The 20,756-nt window shown below is 40.9% G+C and overlaps 1 protein-coding gene across 3 annotated transcripts in view; it reads left to right on the forward strand.

The window, feature by feature from the left end:
* Positions 1-20,756, forward strand: part of pde4ba (phosphodiesterase 4B, cAMP-specific a) — a 73,059-nt gene that overhangs the window by 1,037 nt on the left and 51,266 nt on the right. Inside the window, exons 2-5 of one of the 3 annotated variants that reach the window (XM_071524063.1) lie at positions 12,197-12,391; positions 13,406-13,442; positions 13,958-14,028; positions 17,124-17,176. In XM_071524063.1, the coding sequence (XP_071380164.1) occupies positions 12,197-12,391; positions 13,406-13,442; positions 13,958-14,028; positions 17,124-17,176 (356 nt within the window). The remainder of the gene's footprint in view (positions 1-12,196; positions 12,392-13,405; positions 13,443-13,957; positions 14,029-17,123; positions 17,177-20,756) is intronic. The other 2 variants (XM_071524065.1, XM_071524064.1) reach the window with 2 other exon arrangements.

Below are 20,756 nucleotides of genomic sequence, written 5' to 3' on the forward strand. Positions count from 1 at the left end.
GTGTACTAAAGTCTTCTTTACGGATTTGTCTTCTTGTAGTAGGGCTTATGGTATTTCTCAGAATCTCTTCCCGATACTATGGGTGTGTGTGTGTGTGTGTGCACGTGTGTACATACAGTGGATGTGTGGGATGTGTCACTTCCCATTTCCTATACTGTATGTTAAGCAAATCCTCTCATGTGCTTCTCATCACCATAGTAAACCTGAGCTGGAATGTGCTTGTGTCTGATCTGTCACATGTTCGGGTTACAAAATCTACCTTCTTATGGTGAATTGATGGTTTCAGGGTGGAACAGTCTCAGACTGTGTAACTTATTTATGTGTTAGGGTTGAATATTTTGTGTGCTGTATTGATGCTTTTAAGAGAGTCAAATATTTGACCGTACAAAAGGTTAATAATGCCAATTGGCCTGCAAGTGTTGAGGTGAAGTAGTTTTTTTAGCCGCAGTGTGAATGAGGTCTGTCTGACAGCATGACAGCAAGACTACCTAAAGCCATATATCTAAAAAAGTCGTGACATTGAAGGGTCTGGAATCGTCTTAGCCTCTAGCTATTCTGTTGCTGGATTTCACTTTGTTGCCAAGCAGAATTTGTTGTCTGACCATATTAGCTTATATTTGGAGGCTCCAATGACTTCAGTGGCTTAACCTTTCTACATAAACAGCAGCAGGCTGATAATCTATATTTTCCATTGACTACTGGACTAATGCATTTTCGTAAATCTTCCACATTGTTTAAGGACGTGATGCAAAGGCCGTCCTGGGATTTGTCTTAGCTCTCCACAGTGCTCTCTTAAAGAATATATTTTGGTGGTATCATCTTTAAGACAATATACTGTGATTGGAGGGGGACAGGAAAGAGAGAGAGAGAGAGAGATGGGAAAGAGTGAGGAGGGAGACAGGGCGAAAGACTTGTGGGAGATAGGGGGGATGACATGCCGCAAATGTCGTGTCCCAGATTTAAACCCATAATGTAATGAGTGGTGTGGTATGCGCCTTAGCCTGCTGCACAACCAGGACATCGCACAATAGCGTTATTTAAAAGTTCACACAGCCTACCCTGTTATTACTGTTTACTTAAAAACAGAGGAAAGCAGAAGGAATTGCAGATATGTTACCCAGCATGGGAAAACATTGCGGGATGTTTTTTGGTTTTCATACATTATCAATCATTGTATTCATAACTTTAAAATGGTATATTATATGTCAATTAATTATTTTGTTTGAATTAATCAAACAATTACAGTTTGATCAAACATTGTCTGGTGTAATATCTGTGCCATTATGTTAAGCTAAATCATCCTGAATTCATGGCGTCTGGCCACATAAAGTTGCTACAAAATAAGCTACATAAAGTGTCATTACTGGAAAACTAAAACCAACCCTTAGGAGGGACATTTGTGCATGAGAATCAACTGCCAGCAATTTCTTTTACTCTTGAAATGAGATGAAAGCTCTGTAGGGTTAATCTTTTGATCTCACCTGCACAATCTGTGTATAATATCGGTTTTGCCTTCTTATTTTATGTATTTTAACAAGAAATACATCTATAAATTGAAGTTGGCTTACTGACTGTGACACAGGATCTGTCCTTATCACTGCAAGGCTTATTTTGATGGAGGACAATAATCTCCAACATCATGTCTTGACTGATTTATTGTATATGCTGAGAATTTGACTGACCAGTGGAGAATGAAAACTAGCAGAAAAGAAAACAAGACATAATCAGCAAGAACACATGTTGATTGTGGACTGTTGGAAGTAAATGACGTTTCTACATTTTTTACAAACCAAACCAGTGTGACAAACCAGGCTGGGGCTTAGTCCAGGGAGGATTGTGGGAACTGTAGCTCAACTGGAGACACATCAGGCTGCTGGCTTGGAGTGTTGCAAGGTTTAGGGGATATTATAGAATGAAATGAGGCAGAAAACAATGAAATGAACTCAACAGAATAGAGCCTGATTGTCTTACCAAGGCTGGAAAATGGTCTTCAGAATGACCTGACCCTAAAAACAACAACAAGAGTACAATGGTACAATAATTTTTGACAGAACGATAAACAGTCAAACAGTTCAGGGAGCATTTTTGAGAAGCTGTGGTCAAGTGATCTGCCAAGTTACTAATGTGTTTGCCAGCATGAATTGCACGTATCTACTCAAAATTGTGAACAGTAAATGTTTGTTTTATTTGAAATCATACAGTGTTATACCTTTTTTTGTAATGGTGTAAAGGCAGTTGAGCTCTTGAGGCTTTGGGCATCCACCTCTAGGACGGGTGGGTTCCACTTCTGTGACCAATGGTTTCCTGTGGAAAGTACTGGGCCATACTGAAGAAAACAGAAGTACGCAGATGGTGCACTGTGCTGTGTGTTGATTGGACAGGTGGACTTGTCTGAGACACGTGACAGCCAGGGTTAATTAGTCCGTGTGAAATGAATTCTTCCTTATATCTTTGTCTGCCCTGCATCCATTTGTGAATGCATGTGCTTTTGTGTGTACATAGCCTACAACTTATTAACACACATACAGCTGCTCTGCGCCGTTTTACGGTATCAGTGTATGAGTATATGTCCCAGAGAGCTCTTCTCACACCTACAGCCAACACAGATAATCTCCCGGAGAGATGGGTTTAACCAAATATTTGGACAGTGACCAGGATTCCTATGGCACAATAACAAGGATCACAGCTCCTTTGATCTACAGCGGGAGTATTGAAACATGTGCCATGGAGGGCCGAGTGTTGCAGGTTTTTGTTCCACCCGAAGACTATACCAGGTGATGTCACTGATTAGCACACCTTCAGCTAGAGAGGAGGAACTAATTAGTGAAATCAGCCGCTGTAGTGTTTGGTTGAAATGAAAACCTGCATACTCTCAGCCCTCCATGGCACATAGCTGAATACTCCTGATCTACAGTATAGGGCAGGTTTCCCTGTCACCTTGTTTTCCAGCCTTAACCACTAGTGGGGAAATTGCCAAACTGACCCCAGATCTAACATCGACACTCAAGTGAGAATGCTGGGAGGAAAAAAAACGTAGTTATCTTTCTTTTGATTTTAACCTCTTCAACCCTGCCGGTCCCTCTGGTGGGTCCATCATCAAACGCATGTTGTGCGGCCAAGCTTTGTTCAAACTTTATTTTAAATTCTAGTCAAGATCCCAAGATACCAAATATGTCATGCTGAATTACATGGAAGTGTGTATCAAATGATTCACAAGACATCTAGTTTTTTTTTTTCATTCGATGTAATGATGCAGCCATAAAAAAAATAGTGTTTTGGTTTTGAATATTTCACTTAATATAAGCGTGCCATAGCTTCAATGAAGCGCTGGAACGAGCAGATACAGAATATGTATGTGCATGCAACAGTGACTGTAATTGGTCACTAGACCAGAAACAATGTGGCTTAAATAGCAGCCTCTGAGGAACCAAAGTACCATGGCAGAATCACAGTTGTTGGCAAAAGGACCCATCTACACTGGCTCCAAATGTTGTCCATGTCTGAGAGTGCAAGGAATGTCAAACTTACGTAAAGGCTAATGTAATGTAAAGTTGCTGTTTACTATTCAACCTGTGTTACGTATTTCAAGGGAATTAGTCTTTGGTTACATCCTGTAATAGATGTCAACTTCTGAAACGAATGATTTCTTCAGAATTTGGCAACACATTCTAATTTTTCCAGAAAAGGACTTTGAAAAAACACAATGTTTATGCTTGCCCATGGGTGGAGTGCAGTGCTGTGTGCTACAGGCTGTGGTTTGGCTGTATTATATTGCTGTGCACTGCATGTATTATACGTTGTTATGGAGATGGATAAACAGAAAAATATGGCTAGGACTCATAGGTCTTCGGTGGTATGTGGTTAGGGTTTTTGATTTCTGAGTGCCTGGTCATAGTTGAAATTGACCATGATGATGATAGGAGGATGATACTGACAACGATGATATTGATGCTTAGGAGGAGGATGATAAGGATTGAGAAGATGGTGATATTGTGTAGTGATGATGATGATGATATTGATGATGATGAGGAGGAGGAGGATGATAATGGTAGTGAAGATGATGGAGGTGGTGATATGATTTTGGATGGTGATCATGATGATGAAAAGGTAAAAGACGGGGATAAAAATGTCTGATGATTGCAGCGATAGCAGCAACGTCCACGTTCCCATGGCACTTTACAATGTTGAACGGACAGTTAGGGCTTAATGGTGACATACTACTATAGTGTTAGTTTTGCGGGAATAAGAAGTAGTTTCTAAAACAGAGTGTGTTCCCCTCTCCAGCATGCACAGTTCAGTATGAACAGTAGGGGAAAGGCAGGGACTGTGACCTATGGTAGCCCGACTCTGCACAAGCCAGGGAATGTAATGGAAAAATGATCCCACACTGCAATTTGCCATCCCATGGAATGCTTTTTAAAGCAAGTCCTGTTAAATATCACTGTCGCTTCTCTCTCCCTCTCTCCCTCTCTCTCTCTCTCTCTCTCTCCTTCATTTCTTCTTTCTTTCTCTGCTGTTTCTCACTTTTCAGTCATATTCTCTTATTATCACATATGTCTCCATCATTCTGTCACCCTCCACTATCTTCTCATCTACTCTCTCATCCCCGACCCCCCTGTGTCGTCGTCATCGTCATCACAGCTTTTGGCCGGCTCTGCTCTGTATTTTGCTGAAATCATGTGATATTAGGGTTGTGTATTTAGACCGTAAGTGATTCTAAATGAGAGCATCTGCTAGATGACTTTGTACCTAAATATGCATGTATAATGACTTGGTACAAGTCCTGATTCCGGTTAGTGGCCTATTTTCTATTAATAACTGCTGTATCTAGCCAGTACATGGATTCCTGATTTTTCCTCTTTTTTGGTTGCAGATTAGAAAGGGCCAGAGGACATCTGTGATTCTCAGCATGATTTTAGCATCATCTAATGCCTGTTTTCTTAAATTAAAGGTTGGGACCCAAAATGGTTTATGGGCATAGTTCTGGTGGGTTTCTGCCTGAAATGAGTAGCAATATGTTTTCATTAGTGTGGTTCCCAGGGTGATATAATAGATTTCTCATCTGGGGCTTTTAAAGAACTTAAAGAATTAAAGAATTTGAAGAACGCTGGCTTTAATAAAATAATCAGAATGGATGCGGTGGAGTTGCTTTATCTTGATTCAGATAAAGCAAGTGTATTATGAAAGTTTGTGGAGTTCAGACTAGTAGGCCTACTGCAAATTGACTGCTAGTTTTAAGGGCTGCTTTGATGAGAAACAACAAAATACAAGCACATTTCTTCTGACATTGATCATTTCATGCTGATGTCATCAGTGTCCCGTGTGGTCGGGGTTTGGCTGGTTTGACAATGGAGATTTAGGAATGATGCAATAGCAACACATTCAACAGTTACATCATTTGAAAAATAGGAAGTGGAGCTGCTCTAAAATTTCCCATTGTGGGTCCACTGAATGTTTCCATAAGGAATGACTGAGTTTTTGGACTAGATTTGGGAAAAGCCCTTTAGCTAAATGTTAGGGCCAGTGTTGGGAAATGACCAGGAGCTGAACATCCCTAAACAAGAGATTACATTTCTCATTTGAGTCCAGGGCTATAAAAGTTGAACACCTGCTCCAGTTGAATATTAGTACTCATGTTGGGAAATGTCAGCTGCAGTATATGCATGTTAGGGCTAGCTTTGGACAATGAACCTACTTGTAGATAAAAGTGTAGTAGATTTATGTTGGGGATATTAACTGTGGTCTTTGGAATATTAAATTCAACTACTATTTTTGCCTGGTCTGATGGGATCATTCAATCAGTTCATCATCCTTCTAGCACACTTCAGTCCCCTGGCACATTTCACTGAGCCGGTTGGTTAGACAGAAAGGTCTTATAGGGTCCAGAGCCTGGCCCAGATATTTCTCCTTTTATTCCTCAGTCCCAGAGATTTGCAAAGAACATTGGAAATCTTTTTCCTCCGATACACTTGTGTACACAAGAGGTTCTAATAATGTATTGGACCGGTGGGTTTTACCCCTGGTTTTTCTTGCCACACGATTGTTAACATTATTGGCATTCCTCATTTCTCATTTAGTGATGGAGCAGAATATAATTCAACGTGTGTTAAAGTATTTCTATTTAAAACCTACGCTAACGCCAGGACAAACAGGAGGTGTAACCATGGCTCCCCTGTTTGCACTACCAGATAGACAAATGGACACTGGTTTCCCCTCACCATAACACACAGGAAGAGCGTGATTCAACTTTAAGAATGCTCTCTCCCTCTTTTTGTAACACCTCTCTCTCTCTCTCTCTCTCTCTCTCTCTCTCTCTCTCTCTCTCTCTCTCTCTCTCAAATAGTATGTGCTATCACTTTTTATAGTGTATCCTAGCTTACCCAGGTGTGAGGTGGGTGGAATTTGCCCCATAGGACAATACATTGAAAGAAAGAAAGAAAGAAAGAAAGAAAGTTAAGATAATCATAGTATTTGGAAGTATTTGAAACTTATCTGACACTATCTGAATTGTCCTTATGCAATAAACTGGTCTCTTATTCAGTACTAGGCCAAAGCTTACAAAGCTTTCCAATGTCTTCTGTTAGGGTATTTATACAGTATTTAAATAGTATCTGTCATGCTGCTTACTTTCTCTCCATGTAATACTCAGTGTAGTGCTTTCTGAGTTTCTTGAACTATGTTTCAACTGTTACAAAGCAGTCCTACCGTACTGCACATGCAAGCACACACATTGAATTCAGAAAATCTACTTTGTGTAGTTATGCTTTTGCTCCTTATCCATATATGTGGATTTGGTCCCACTCACCAGTACTCATCCCAGGCCAGCAGTATCCCACACTGTGTCAAAATGTTCCTGTCATCACCGTCACACAAACAGGACATGTATCCCTATCACCAGACAGGATACCGAGTCGTGTCAGTTCAGTCTGCCAGTCCATGAGTAGCATAAAAGGCCAGCTGGCCGTCAGTGACTGCTTTCTACCTGGAATCGGAACAATACTGCTGCCGCAGAGCTGGACAGCTGAGTCATTTTTCCGGCAAGCACACAGTAATATTTGGCTGAGACCTTTCCCCCCTCCCCTCACTCTCTTTCTGTAACTCGCTGTTTTCAACTTAGTCCCCACTCTTTAGTATCTGCCCTCTAAAATTGAGATATGACCAGGCCACGTCAAAACTACAGTAAATGTCTTTGAAAATCAGTAATGTATTTTGCATAACTTGGATTGGATTGGATACAGTATATATCAACAACTTAAAGTACAGGTAAACTTTCTGGTATAGCAATTTGACCAGAATGGGACAGCCTTGCCCGCTCAGCTGTCACTCAGTCAGTCAGTCATTTAGTCAGTCCATCACTCACTCAGTCAGCCAACTGGTCACTCAGTTAGTCAGTCAGTCAGATTATTGTGCCTCAGCTGGATCATGGGAACAGGATGACGTGTCATCCCAGGTCACAGGGATCACTTCCTGATTGCTTTTGTGAAACATAACACCAAAAACATTACTTCCTCACCCTTTGATCTCTAATAGACATGAAACATGCTCAAAACTAGCTCTGAAAGATTTGCATTCCCAGGTTCCAGACATTTCCATCATGTACACACACACACACACACACACACACACGCACACACACACACACGTCATTAAACTCAATGATGCGTTGACCCTTTTAACTCACGTTCACACATTGCTAAATCCCTGCTAGTCATACTAGTTTGAGTAATTATTTCCCCTCAACCCAGAAAGCTCATACTTTAATCCATGCAAAAAGGTATTTGGTCTCTGCTTGTCTTGCTCTCTCAACAATTTGGATAAATAGTCCTTGCTCTCATCCTGTCTCTAACCAGAAAGCAAGCTTCTGGTTGACAGAGCAAGGACTGGAATCCTGCATATACTGTATATATATACTGTATGTATCTGCATGTTCCAAGCCTCTTTATTATTATAAAATAAGGATAATGTCATTCCTAAAGTATTTTCATTACAAAAGATGATATTTTTGTCAAGTTAAACTGGAAAGAGAGAAGTGTGAGAGCACTGCAGGAGTGAGTCAAGCTCAGTCACATCACATGGATGGATTCCCAGGCACTAATCCACTAAGCCACCAGGACACCCCATTTCATAGAAAAAGGATTTTGTTCCCAAGGTCTGTCTTTGTTTTGTTATTGGGAGCCTGAATACTTGTCTACTCTTGGATATCCCCTCTGCTTTATGCTGTTAGGAGAAGCAAACCTGGGAAAAAAAATCAAAACAAAACATAATTTGAAACTGTTTAGGTTTTTGGTGTATGCTGTTGAAAAGTAGAAGTGGACACAACACTTTAAAAGATGCCTAAATCAAATTCTCCTGATGATTTTTGTATTTTTTGACCATTTTATTTTTATGTTATTTTTTTCTTATTTTGTCCGTGCTCTGATAGGCGTTTGTTGGGCAGGGGGTTTAGTACGACCTGTGGACCGAACCAGACTCCAACATTGGCATCAGTCACACAGACAGTCACAAGGGAGTCATAAGTCTGTCTGTGCTGAAATGTTGTTTTAACTTAAAATCACATGTAATCCTGAAGTATTGGCTGTTTAGTTTAGGGACTGGCCCTTTATAGTCAGTATTAGTTGACTGAGCAGTTATTAGGGTCTTGTTTTTCATTAGTTTTTCTATGTTTTTACGTTTTCCTGGAAAACATTTCCTGGAAAATTATATCTTTGGCGTCATAACTGTGTCATAAGTATTTATTGGTCTTTTGTTGTAATTTTATTATTTGCAGAATAATAATTTGAAAAACAATTGCACACATAATTTTTTTATGATGGGACTATTAAATTAGTTGACACAATTATGAGTTGACACATATAGTGATACTATACAGTATTATCATATGAGTGAGTGATTTTTGTATGTGTCACTGTCAACGATAATTTAAACTGGATTTCTTGGACTTTTAGTGTAACTGGGTTTATACTATTCCTATAGCCACAACAGTCATGGTCATTCCTTTGAGCCCTATCATACAGAAGGGATATTAAGGGGAATTGCGCCCTCATTTTTACATTATGTCCCATAATATATAATATTATTTTCACCCCCTCTCATTAAGAAAGTGCCTCATCGTTAATTCTAACCAGCTCTAGTGTATGTACCAGCGCCAGATGTCCGATTTTCCCAAGTGTTAAATGCCCTGCAGATTAGCTCATTCCTAAGCCTTTATAACCTTATGTAATGCAGCCATAAGATTATATCCTCACTGCCACAGTGAGGATATAGGATTGTGTAGCTCATGTCGTAGATGAGCTGAAAATAGAGAGTAATTTGCCAGAAAATTGTCTTGATTTGAAACAAGACCCACTTCACATGACACAAACATATCTAAACACACGGTGAAGAAAAAAAGTAATACATGATTTGATGAGTTTGATTTAACTATAGAGATTATCTATATTTTCCCCATAAACACACTTTCTCCCTGATCCATTTTTGCTGCTTTTAGCCTTGACCAAATACAGTAGAGGCAAAATGATTCCGATGTTGCACAGACAGTCTTATTGCTCACAGCTCATGGTCTGCTGGGAGCTCATATGTTGTTTTAGCAGTACACAACACCAGTAGTACTAGTAGCCAAGTCCTTTGGCTTCTACTGAAGACCGAGCTCCAGTTGCCTTTTGGCACAGCAAGCTAAGGAACACTCCACACACTTTGAATACTGTGGGTTTGAACCTGGCTTATGACCTTTGTTGCATGCTATACCCTTTCTCTCCTCCATCTTACTTGTCTCTCTCCACTGTATGTTGTATAAAAAGCCAAACTGCTGTTATGGTCTTGGCAAAAGTGCAGACTCTGGCTCTTCGCTGTCTTTATCGGGAGCCTGTTTGTATGTGCTGATGGGGCTTGGAGGTATTTCCTGGCCCTGAAACAGGCCCTTCATCTTTGTGAGGTTAACCTTTTGAATTTTCTCGGGAGAGCTGTCATCTCTGGCTACAAAGTTGCTGCCAGGCTTTCCATCTTTTGTTTAAGATAAGAGAAAAGAGATCGGACAGTCGTGCAGGGTGTGTGTGTGTGTGTGTGTGTGTGTATGTGTGTGTTGTGGTTGATTAGGCTTGCCTGCGTCGGCTCCAGAATTAGTCGTCTGTACACGTGATCATAACGCACAAAGGAATACATGACTGGAATGACCTCAGGGCCACAGATGCCAGCAAGCATTCAGTGCATGGTACACAGTAAAGGCATGCATGCATACACTAAACGCACACATACACACACGCACACACACTCACACATGCAGTATTTGAATGTATCATTGTGCCTTGTATATAAACTGACTATTGAATTATGGAACTATGGAGAAATAGCTTTGTACTAATTTTAGTACCATGTCATAATTCATCACCTACATACTTTATTTTAACATGTTACCCCAAATATAGGTCTGCTTTACATTAGGCAACATAAGTCTTGCAGGTCTATTTTACAAATAGCTTTTACAGCACTGGAATTTAAGTCACGTTATACTTTTACAGCTTCCCACTTTGCATTCTGTCAATCGTTGCATCAAGATCCCCACCAGCCAGTTTGCCATGAATCTGTTATCTCTGCAGCAGCACTCCTCTGTTGTTTCCATGTGTATTACAGATTGAGCCTTTAGCTCTGATGTCATGCGTTTGATTGTTTTTCTTTAAACCGAGATTCCCCTCATGCGGGCAGAAAAAAAAACAAAAAAACCCTCAGTTCACATCTCACTTCCCCTGGAGCTGGAGAAAAACATGAGAATTCCCACCCGTGCATTCCCATTATGTCCTAGGAATGGTTAGAAAGAAAATACAAGGAGTGGACAGTGACGACACAGGAGCCCAGTAGTAGAACTGGGTAGTTAGCATGAGCAGTGATAGCCACCATGGCTGAACAGAGTAAGAAAAAAGCGCCACCTACAGAAACTCAAACTTCAACAGAAAATCCAAGGAGACATCACACACTGTTTGATTGACAGCTGATCTCTGGAAGTACAGCGCAAAAACACCACAGCAATACCCACTTATCACCAAAGATGTCGCCGAAATAAAAACAAAAGAAAACAAGGAACTCGCATATTACAACTTTAATTTAGTTTGAAAAAGATTCGCTATTTTGTTGAAAATCTTTACTGTTCAATTGGTTTACCCCACTTCTGACTCGTCACGGTGATGCTGTGCACTCACTCCCTCCTCACTCCCTGCTCCTCCTAGAGGACTGGTTGATGAGATCCGTTTCCTCCTTCCCCTTCCTCTTTCTCCTCCACTACCACTCCTTCTTACAGAAGCAGGAGCATCTCACTAATTTATATCAGTGAACACTGTGCACCGTAGCATGTCACTCTGCCCTTTCTTGCCTGGTCATGTCAAAAAGTGTATGTGTGTGTGTGTGTGTGTGTGTGTGTGTGTGTGCGTGTGCGTGTGCAATAGTAATTCTAGTAGGGCCCGTTTGAGTGATCCCAGCTTATCTCTTAAGGGGATGTTGATAGCACACGTGGAAGAACTCCTCTTCCCCTTTCTCCATGCTCAGTCATTAAAAGCTAATCAAGTCTGTAGAGTGCTCGGTAATCAAAACAAAGTGTTATCTCAGAGTGAGAGAAAGTCAGGAACATGGTATGTTGTTTTTATGATTTGTAAAAGCCAAGGGCCAATGTGTTTAATGGCAAAAGCTAGTGAGAGCTTTCAGCAAGAAGGGCATAACCCAACTCTTTGCTGAGCTTGGTTGCTATTGGATGATCTTAGTTGCTACTGACAGACCAGACCAAAACAGATAAACTATATCACAAGTAACCAAGATCAGCCGAAGGCATATTGCGATTGCAGTAGCAGGCTTTGAACCAGTAGATGTCAGTCCGACCTGAAAAGTAGTCTCTGTATTTGGTTTCCCTTTAAAAACATTGAAATGCTTATATCAGTTCTCCCTCAAACACCCACAATAATTGCGTTTCACAAGTCAACAGCTAGATACAGTAGGGGGCATTATTCTACAATTACAGCATCCTATCAGGGTTTTTTTTAATTGTATTTCTGAAGAATGACTTCAAACCAGCTCCAGTCTCTCCCATCTGGATTTTTTTCTTATCTCTCAAAACTTTCCTTTTTCTTTTCCACTGCACACTATCGAAATAAAGCAGAAAAGCCAGAAAACGTATGTAATATTTAAAAAAAACGTGTGGTTGTCTGTCTGTTTTCAGTTTCGACGTGGAGAATGGCCCGTCTGCCAGCTGCAGCCCTCTGGACCCCCAGGCCTCTCCTGGCTCCGGTCTGGTCCTCCACACCAACTTCCCCGGTCACAACCAGCGGCGAGAGTCCTTCCTCTACCGCTCCGACAGCGACTACGACCTGTCGCCCAAGTCCATGTCCCGAAACTCCTCCATTGCCTCGGAACTGTAAGTAGAAACACATGCAAATGAACGTAGCAAGCACGCAAAGCCAGATGCTATGCACACACACATGTAAATACGTACCGAAGTTATCTGTATAGACATACACATTTGCATATAGTCAGGCATGCACACATGAACACAAACACATTTTCTCAAGTCTTTCATCGTACCACCCCGACCAGTTTGAAGCTGCTTTTGCTTAAAAGTCACATAACACTTCCTACAGTATGTGAAAATCAGTTGTTTTCTGGATGCTGCCAAAATAGTGGAGGGTAAACCAACCTAAACTCAGTTTACTCACTCATTTGTCATAGTTTAAATGTCTTTTTATTTACCACTACATCACTGGATGTAGCCGATTGTAGAGGTCCCACTTTGCAGCAAGGTTTGCCACCTTAGACTATCACTCTGCTCTGCGGAGGAAAATCCTGTATTACTACTGAAGGATAGATAGGTAATGGGGGTCAGGGGAGTTTGTCATCTTGCATAACATGACCATGAATTGGAACCAATAATAGAATAACTAAAATTTTCCCCTTATCTCAGTTTACAAAAGTAGTTTTCTATTACAGCTATCTTACAAGGTTACATCCCATCACAGCAGAAGGCTCCTGTTCAAGACCCCCCCCCCCCCCTCCTCTAAGTGAATTAGTGTGAAGCTGGTTGGCTCATGAATAGCGCTGCTTGTCATTACTTAATGTCATTTGTTTTGACCATGGCCAAGTTGGCAGCAAGCACTCAGCGTAAGCATTATGCAACAGCAAAACCTGATCTCTGGTGTGTAGAGTATGTTGTGCATGTTTCTTATAGCTCTCTCTCCCTCTTTCTCACTTTTTCCTCTCTTTCTCGCTCGTGTGCTGGAAGGTGCGTGTGTGTTATGTGACAGAGGACCGATGACTGACACATACTTTCAATAATGGTCTCTCTATGGCTGTTATATGTACTGTATATGTACATATGTGAGCTTCATTTGTTTGCTCATAATAAATGCCTCCATGTCTGTGTTTGTCTTTACAGACACGGTGATGACCTGATCGTAACGCCTTTTGCTCAGGTAAATATCTCACTGTCTTGGACCTTCAATAAATAAACTGCTAAAATACTGTGTAGTCTGGTGCTTCCCCTATATTCATACAGCAGCGGGGGCCCAAACAGTAAAGATGCCACCACTGCTTAAGAAAATGTAAAAATGAATACATTATGAATGTGATACTAGTATACTAGTCCCAATGTTTTAATTTGCAGTTGGATCATGATAAATGTTCTATATGAGAACATAGCCATTGCAACCTGCACTACAACAAGGCATCAAACATAAATTAAACACAGCTGTTACAAGAGAAGTGTTGATAGAGAGTTTGTTCTCTATTTAGGAAACTGTCCACTCTATCTACTGTTATTAATACTTCTCACTGAGAAAGCAGGTAGTTTTTAAATAAGGAACTAATCCCTCTCTCTCTCTCTCTCTCTCTCTCTCTCTCTCTCTCTCTCTCTCTCTCTCTCTCTCTCTCTCTCTCTGTCTTCCTCTCTCATCTCTGTCATTTTTTCTCTCTCTCTCTTTCTCTCTAGGTTCTGGCAAGCCTTCGAAGTGTAAGGAACAACTTCACTGTCCTGACCAATGTCCAATGTGCCTCCAACAAGTAAGCGCTAATGAATCAAAACTACTAACTTTGTAGGGGATTTTCTCATTAATACTGTTTATCACTGAAACATTAGTTACACATGATATATAATGCGTTATAATGCTTGTAAAATAGATGAGTGTTGTTATTACAAACAGTAACATCAGCAATCTGCTTTGAGTTCATGTTTGGTGCAGTTTGGGAGTTCTGGGCTCTGTTCCCTACAAACTTAGGAAAACACTTCTGGTAAACTCAACCAACAAATAATAACATCATGTATTTACAATATGAGCAGTACATTTCTTGCTAGTATTGCATGCTGAAAACCTCTTCATGAACTCATCATATTGCTAAAAGTCACGTGAGATCACCTACATCATTAAGTGAGGCATAACACATTGCAATATGCAGTAGAGTAGTTGTTGCATGATGTAATACTGCGTTTTGTAACAGAGAAAATTTTGGATCAGGATTCTTGAGCTCCATGATTTGCTGTGTTCATCTGAGAAATGATACTAGCTTATGTAACAGATGAAAAAAAACAAAACATGCATACAACATTGATGGTAGGGTTGATTTAATATACTGTAGAAATGTTGCAGTTGCATCACAAATCGCCAAGCAACCACAGCTGTTGCCACCATGGAGTATTAGGTGTGCACAAATAATAATGTTGTAATATAAAACCACCAGGTTAGAAGAAGAGAGATATGTGGAAAAGATAGTGGTCATGTGGGTATCTGTCCATTCTGTAACATTATAAGTAAAAGTGAATGTCTGATAAAGTGGATTTTTTGTTACTGTTACTGTGACACAGTCAATGATAAAGTTGAAGTTGACTTTAGACACAGTTCGGGTTCAGTTTTGCAATCCCAGGTATCTGAGGTGATGTCACACTTTTGTCTTCTCTTTCCTACCAGCAGACTGTAAAAAAAATGTAGGGTTTTTACATCCGTTTTTACTTCAGTAACAGGCCAAGTTTTTCTGCTTTTCAAAAGATAATTTTGCTTCTTCTTATTTATGGATAAAGAGACAAAAAAAAGCCACAAAATCAGTGTTGAATTCACACTTGAGGGACAACATACTGCATGTCAGAGAGGCTGATCACTGGCCAGGTCAATGGCAGCTTTCCCTCCCCTCAGTCTGCAGTTCGATGTTTTCACCACAAGGTGGAAGTGTTGAGCTTTAGACCGGCTGGTGTCTGACACTGCAGCTGCTTCAACCCCTCACAGCTGAGCATCTATTCCAGCAAGCAAAGCACAACACGTGCCTTGTGGACACACACACACACACACTGTAGATTTCCATCTGTAGAGTTTCAAATCTTTTTACCACTTCATGGCAGAGTGATGCCAAAACAAAGGTGGGATTGCGATTCCTTTGTCCATCATTTCTCATTGATCTCTTGAGAAATAAAAGAGAATAGTTTCCCTCTGTGCGTCAAGCAATTAAAATGCTCCATGTGGAATTCCTCTGTGGTGGTGAGTTTCACTGTGGGGTAAAACACTGCACAAACACGCACACCCATAACTACTCACACAGATGGAATGCCTCATTGGTATGCATTGAAGGCATTTGTCCTTCATCCTGCATTTATCCTGCATTACTACTTCAGTGGGTGTACTGCATCCTATTTTTTTCTCAGATATAATGAGGCAGAATTGAAAAGGATGAGACAAACTTGCTTGCTAGATCATTCCTTGCCCTTCTGATGTCTGAAAAGAAAGCTGAATTTGAAATTAACAAACAATCCCAACATATTGCAGTCATGTTATTTAGCTTCAGATGTGACATGCTGTGCATTTGCAACTCAACAACACAGAATATGGTTGCTACACTGGCTATATTCTAGTAGTATTACAGGGCAGTGCAGTGAGTGAAACTGTGTCAAATAGGATTTTTGCATTTTGTCGTTCTGAAATATTTCTTCTCTCAGTATTTCTTCAAACTAGTCGCCCTTCAGTCACTCCAAATATTGTCTATCTTGTGTAAAATCTGTGTGAGATCATCATTTCCTCGCAAGTTTATCAACGGTTTGCAATTTAAAGCCATTTCCTGCACATTCACATCAGTACACCTCTCAAATCTTCTTAAGAAAATTAGAGGGACTGCAATTTTCATAAATCATTGCAATAAATAGTCTAAATCAAAGCAACTTTATCATTTAAATTGTAGTTTTTGCCAATGCCATAAATATATTTTTGTTGAAAAAGCTGCAGAGAAATCAAGCGTATTTGGTAGCAGTGATCTCAAAACAACTTGGAGGTTCCCTGGAGGTTCTGACACTTCAGTTCACAGTTTTCCCAATGGAGGTGAGATTGCAGACTCATGGTGAACTGGAAATATGTATGTAGGGCATCCTTCCCTCTATTCTTCACCGTGAAGTTTTCTGAGTGCGGGTGCATGAGTGTGTGTGTGTGTGTGTGTGTGTGTGTCAGCAAAAAAGCTAAGAGCTCCCTCTTCTTTCTATGGGCTGTATTGAAGACTCGGTTTGCTGTATTGAATACCCGAAGCTTGTCTGACCTAGATTCAGCTCCGGCAGCCACACACGCACAAAAGCAAACACTGACACACACACACACACACACACAGAGAGAGAGACACACACACGTACATATACGCTGGCATACTCAAACACGTTAATGCACACACAAATTGAAGTGTGCTTGCACACACAAGATCAGGCAGAAGATCAGGCAGATGTGCAGTGAGAGCTTGTTGAAAGGAAATGTTGTGCTTACTTTCTTACTTTATCTGCACAGCTTTGTCAATACTATCAGCCGCTCTCTTTCTTGCTCTCTCTCCACACCGCACACACACACACACTCACACACAGCGATCTTACACAGTTCCTCGTCCCATCAAGATGTCACTCTTAAATAGATAATGTTTTCACTTAAGTTGATTCTGGCATGTCCTATTTGAGGATGAACATAAAATATGTATGTAGGGTATCCCTCTTTTTGTAACACCTCTCTCTCTCTCTCTCTCTCTCTCTCTCTCTCTCTCTCTCTCTCTCTCTCTCTTAATCTCTCACTCTCTCTCTCTCTCTCTCTCGCTCTCTCTCTCTCTCTCTCTCTCTCTTAATCTCTCACTCTCTCTCTCTCTTTCAGGAGGTCTCCTGCAGCTACAACTCAGCCTCCCATCACTAGAGTTTGTCTCCCAGGTAAGGAACACAGTGCAATGCCCTGCTGTTTGTTTGTGTGTGTGTGTGTGTGTGTGTGTGTGTGTGTGTGTGTGTGTGTGTGTGTCAGACATTTGAAGAGCTGTGTAAAGAACAGTCCTTCTCACATCTATCTGATCTAGATCTGGCTGCAACATTCTCTTCTTCTGTCCTCCTCCCTCCCTCCCTCTCTCCCTCTCTCCTCCGTCCCGTCCTGTTCTCATGAACTCTGGTGTACGTGACCACTTTCACTCTTCTGAGCCATCTGTCTCCAGCTCCGACATCCTAGTCCAGACTGTTTTTCATCAGACTCATTAACCTTGTCCAAACACAATCACACTGGTAGTGCGAGCACAATGCGTGTGTGTGTGTGTCTATGTTTGTCTGTGTTTGTGTGTGTGTGATAGTGTGAGATAGTGTGAATGTGCATGCACAAATGCAAAAGTGCAAGTCTGTGCAGTATGCAAGTGTGCAGGCATATATTATTTGTGAGTGTGTCTGTCTGACAGCCATTTGCTACACACTCAGAAACACACACACACACACACACACAGAAAGACACACAGAGAGTTGAATATGGTTTTGTGAATGTGTGTGCTTACACTCTATATGCATTTGAACATGTGTTTACACATTCTTATTGCAAATGCTTATAGTGCATTTCTTGCGTATAGTCTATGTGTGTGCGTGTGTGCGTCTGGGCAGAGTTAGCGTGGGATGTGGCTAGAAGCTAACATCAGACTAAAGGAGACTGAGAATACAGAATAATAATAATGGAGTCTTCTCCTTCACATCTAGCCATAATAAACCCAGCAGTGTTTACTCTGGCATTCTTAGGGTCTGTGTTTGCGCAACAGCCAAAAACCTGCGATTCCAGAAAAAACTCAAAGTTTAGTCACTCCTTATCAAAGTTTACTTCTTCTTAATCATTACATTCATTTTTTCAAAGCACATGAACAAGCAGTCGTGGGCAGACTTTTGGCACTCAGGCATCTCTTGTATGTTTGTGCAAACCGTTCTGTTCATTCAGCTTCACCACTCTGTCAGCTCATGCCTCTGGATTACTGGCTGTGATGATTCAGTTAAAGTGGCTTTTTTTTCACAGGGGCGGAAAAGCACTGAGATTTCTTGCAGGTTCCTTGAATTCATTCAAAATAAGATTGATGTCTGATTGATTTTAGGAAGATGGAGGTGGTGTGGGAAAAACTTTAAGTCCGTCTTGATGTGCGAACATGAGCAAGTCTCTCACAAAGCCAGAGACAAGACTTCTCAGAACAAAGTTATAAAGTGCTGTTAGGAGAAAAACAATTCACAAGCAGCTCCACCTCAATTAGTTAATACAACAATACAAATGTAATATGTTGATACAGATTTAATATTTTGTATGGGTTAATAAAAGTAAAGTGTGATATATGTAATAAATGTTAACCGTCTATTCGAAGCCATAGGAGCCCTGACTATAAAAGCACAACGGCTTCCTTTCCTTTTCTCATTCAGCTTTGACTGAACACCTAAGGCTGCACTTTTATTCCTATCGAGATACAAGGTCTAATAAGATTAGTAAATAATTGTAAGATTTTAAAATTAATTCTAAACTCAGCTGGAAGCCCCTCTCATGACGCTAAGATAGCAGCGATGTGGTCACGTCTGTTTAGTTCTGATTCAAGGCCTGCAAGTTGTATTCTGCGCTCACTACAGGAATAAATTGAATTGCAATAATCAAAATGAGATTATGGCAAGTAAATCATCAGAGATTTGTGCGTGTGTGTCCCTCTCACATTGACTCTAAGATGGTTATTTGTGTGATGTGTTCTGAGCTGTATTATGTGCATTCTGCTAAATATAATTGCTTTTGATCTGAGTTGCACTGACAACAATTCCTATCAACTCTATTGATACGGCAATGAAGTAGTGAATCTTAAACCTCACATCCGTAGGCAGATATTCCCCTTGTTGAGGCAGAGAAGGACGCACAGAAACCGAAACACCGTCTCTGACATATTGTGCAAAGAGAGAGAGTTGACAAAGACTGAAACTGAGAATAGTGAGTGTAGTTTAGTCATTTCTGAATGAATTTATGTTGCTTTGGGTGTTTGGGTGTGTTATTACTTGTAGGTATTTGGGTTCATGTTGTTAATAAGGGAACAATGTGATGCATTTGTGTAGCCTTTATTGTGTGTGTGTCTGTGTGTGTGTGTGTGTGTGTGTGTGTGTGTGTGTGTGTGCATATTTTGAGTATGTGGCATGTGCGAACATCCCTTTACACATTGCTGTGTGTTTTTGCGAGCGTGGATTGACAACGTGTGCGTGTTTGCGTGTGTTCGTGAGTGTATATCATGGCATATGTGCATCGGTGTGAGTGAGTGTGAGTGTGTGTGTGTGTGTGTGTGTGTGTGTGTGTGTGTGTGGTGTGGGGAGGTGTTCCTGTGGCTGTGATTGACGTCAGCATGCCTGCATGTGGCTTCTGTTGACTTCCTGTCAAAGCAGATGGACTGAGTTTTCACTTCCTGCTTCAGAACCGCAGCTCATCAGGTGCTCTGAATGTGTGTGTGTGTGTGTGTGTGTGTGTGTGTGTGTGTGTGTATGAGAGAGGTTGGGAAAATATGTGTGTGTGTCTGGTAAGCCAACGCTATGACGGGTATTGTGACCTTTCTGTGTAGGGGCAAACAAGGTCGTCACTCAATAATAATGTGTTAAGATCACTGAATGAAACAATATTATTGACTGCAGGGAGCGTGGCGATGAACCATTCAGTCCTTATATATTATGTATCTGCTCAAATTTCTTTTATTTTCTCCTCACATAGTTTTACTCTTAGCTCTTCAACCAGTCCTGTGTTTTTTATCATGAGAGTGGAGACCTTGTCTAAAGACTGACATAATGTATGGAAGATTGTTTTACTAATATTTGATCCAAACTTCAGTTTAGTCTGGCCTTAGTTTAAAAGTTCATTAAAACATACTAGTCCTTTTGAGTCCTAACCCCTCCTTTAACACAGTTACACAAAACTTCTACTCACTTATAATAGTTACTTATGTAATTAAGTTAAGTTAATTTAAATTGTGTTAACCAATGTGACTTTAAAGAAACTATACTTGACCAGATAGGTTAATGCTTTGAATTAAACACTTGTAGTCTGGATGTAGCTTAGAGCACAGTAACCACGGCATCACTGGCCCACCACACACTCTTCCTTCCACTGCTTCTCTCCTCCTGTTTTCCCATGCTCTGAGGTCGCATCCCCACTTCCACACACACACACACACCCTCCAGTCTGTTGTTGTGGAGAGAATGAGGTAAGGCATGGAAGAGGGAAAAGGAGAGATACACTGTCTGCCCTACGTCAGTCTCACCTCCTCTGTCTCTGTCCCTGTCTCTCTCTCTGCCACCCTCGCTCGCTCTCTCATTTTCTGCCTCTGTCTTAGCAACTCGCTCTTTCTTTTTCTCTTCTTGTCTTTCTCTTTCTCTTGTTTGTCTCTCTTTCTCGGAGGAGGAGGAGGACAGGAAGTGTGAGGCAGGAAGAGAAGATCAGATTGTTCCTGTTTTGCTGTCTCTAACTGTCGTAACTTGACGGAAGCCAGGA

The sequence above is a fragment of the Centroberyx affinis genome, unplaced genomic scaffold (genome assembly GCF_046629955.1).
Source record: "Centroberyx affinis isolate AG114_WGS23_722 - 3 ecotype Tasmania unplaced genomic scaffold, CSIRO-AGI_Caff_v1 ptg001140l_1, whole genome shotgun sequence".
NCBI classification, from domain to species: Eukaryota; Metazoa; Chordata; class Actinopteri; order Beryciformes; family Berycidae; genus Centroberyx; species Centroberyx affinis.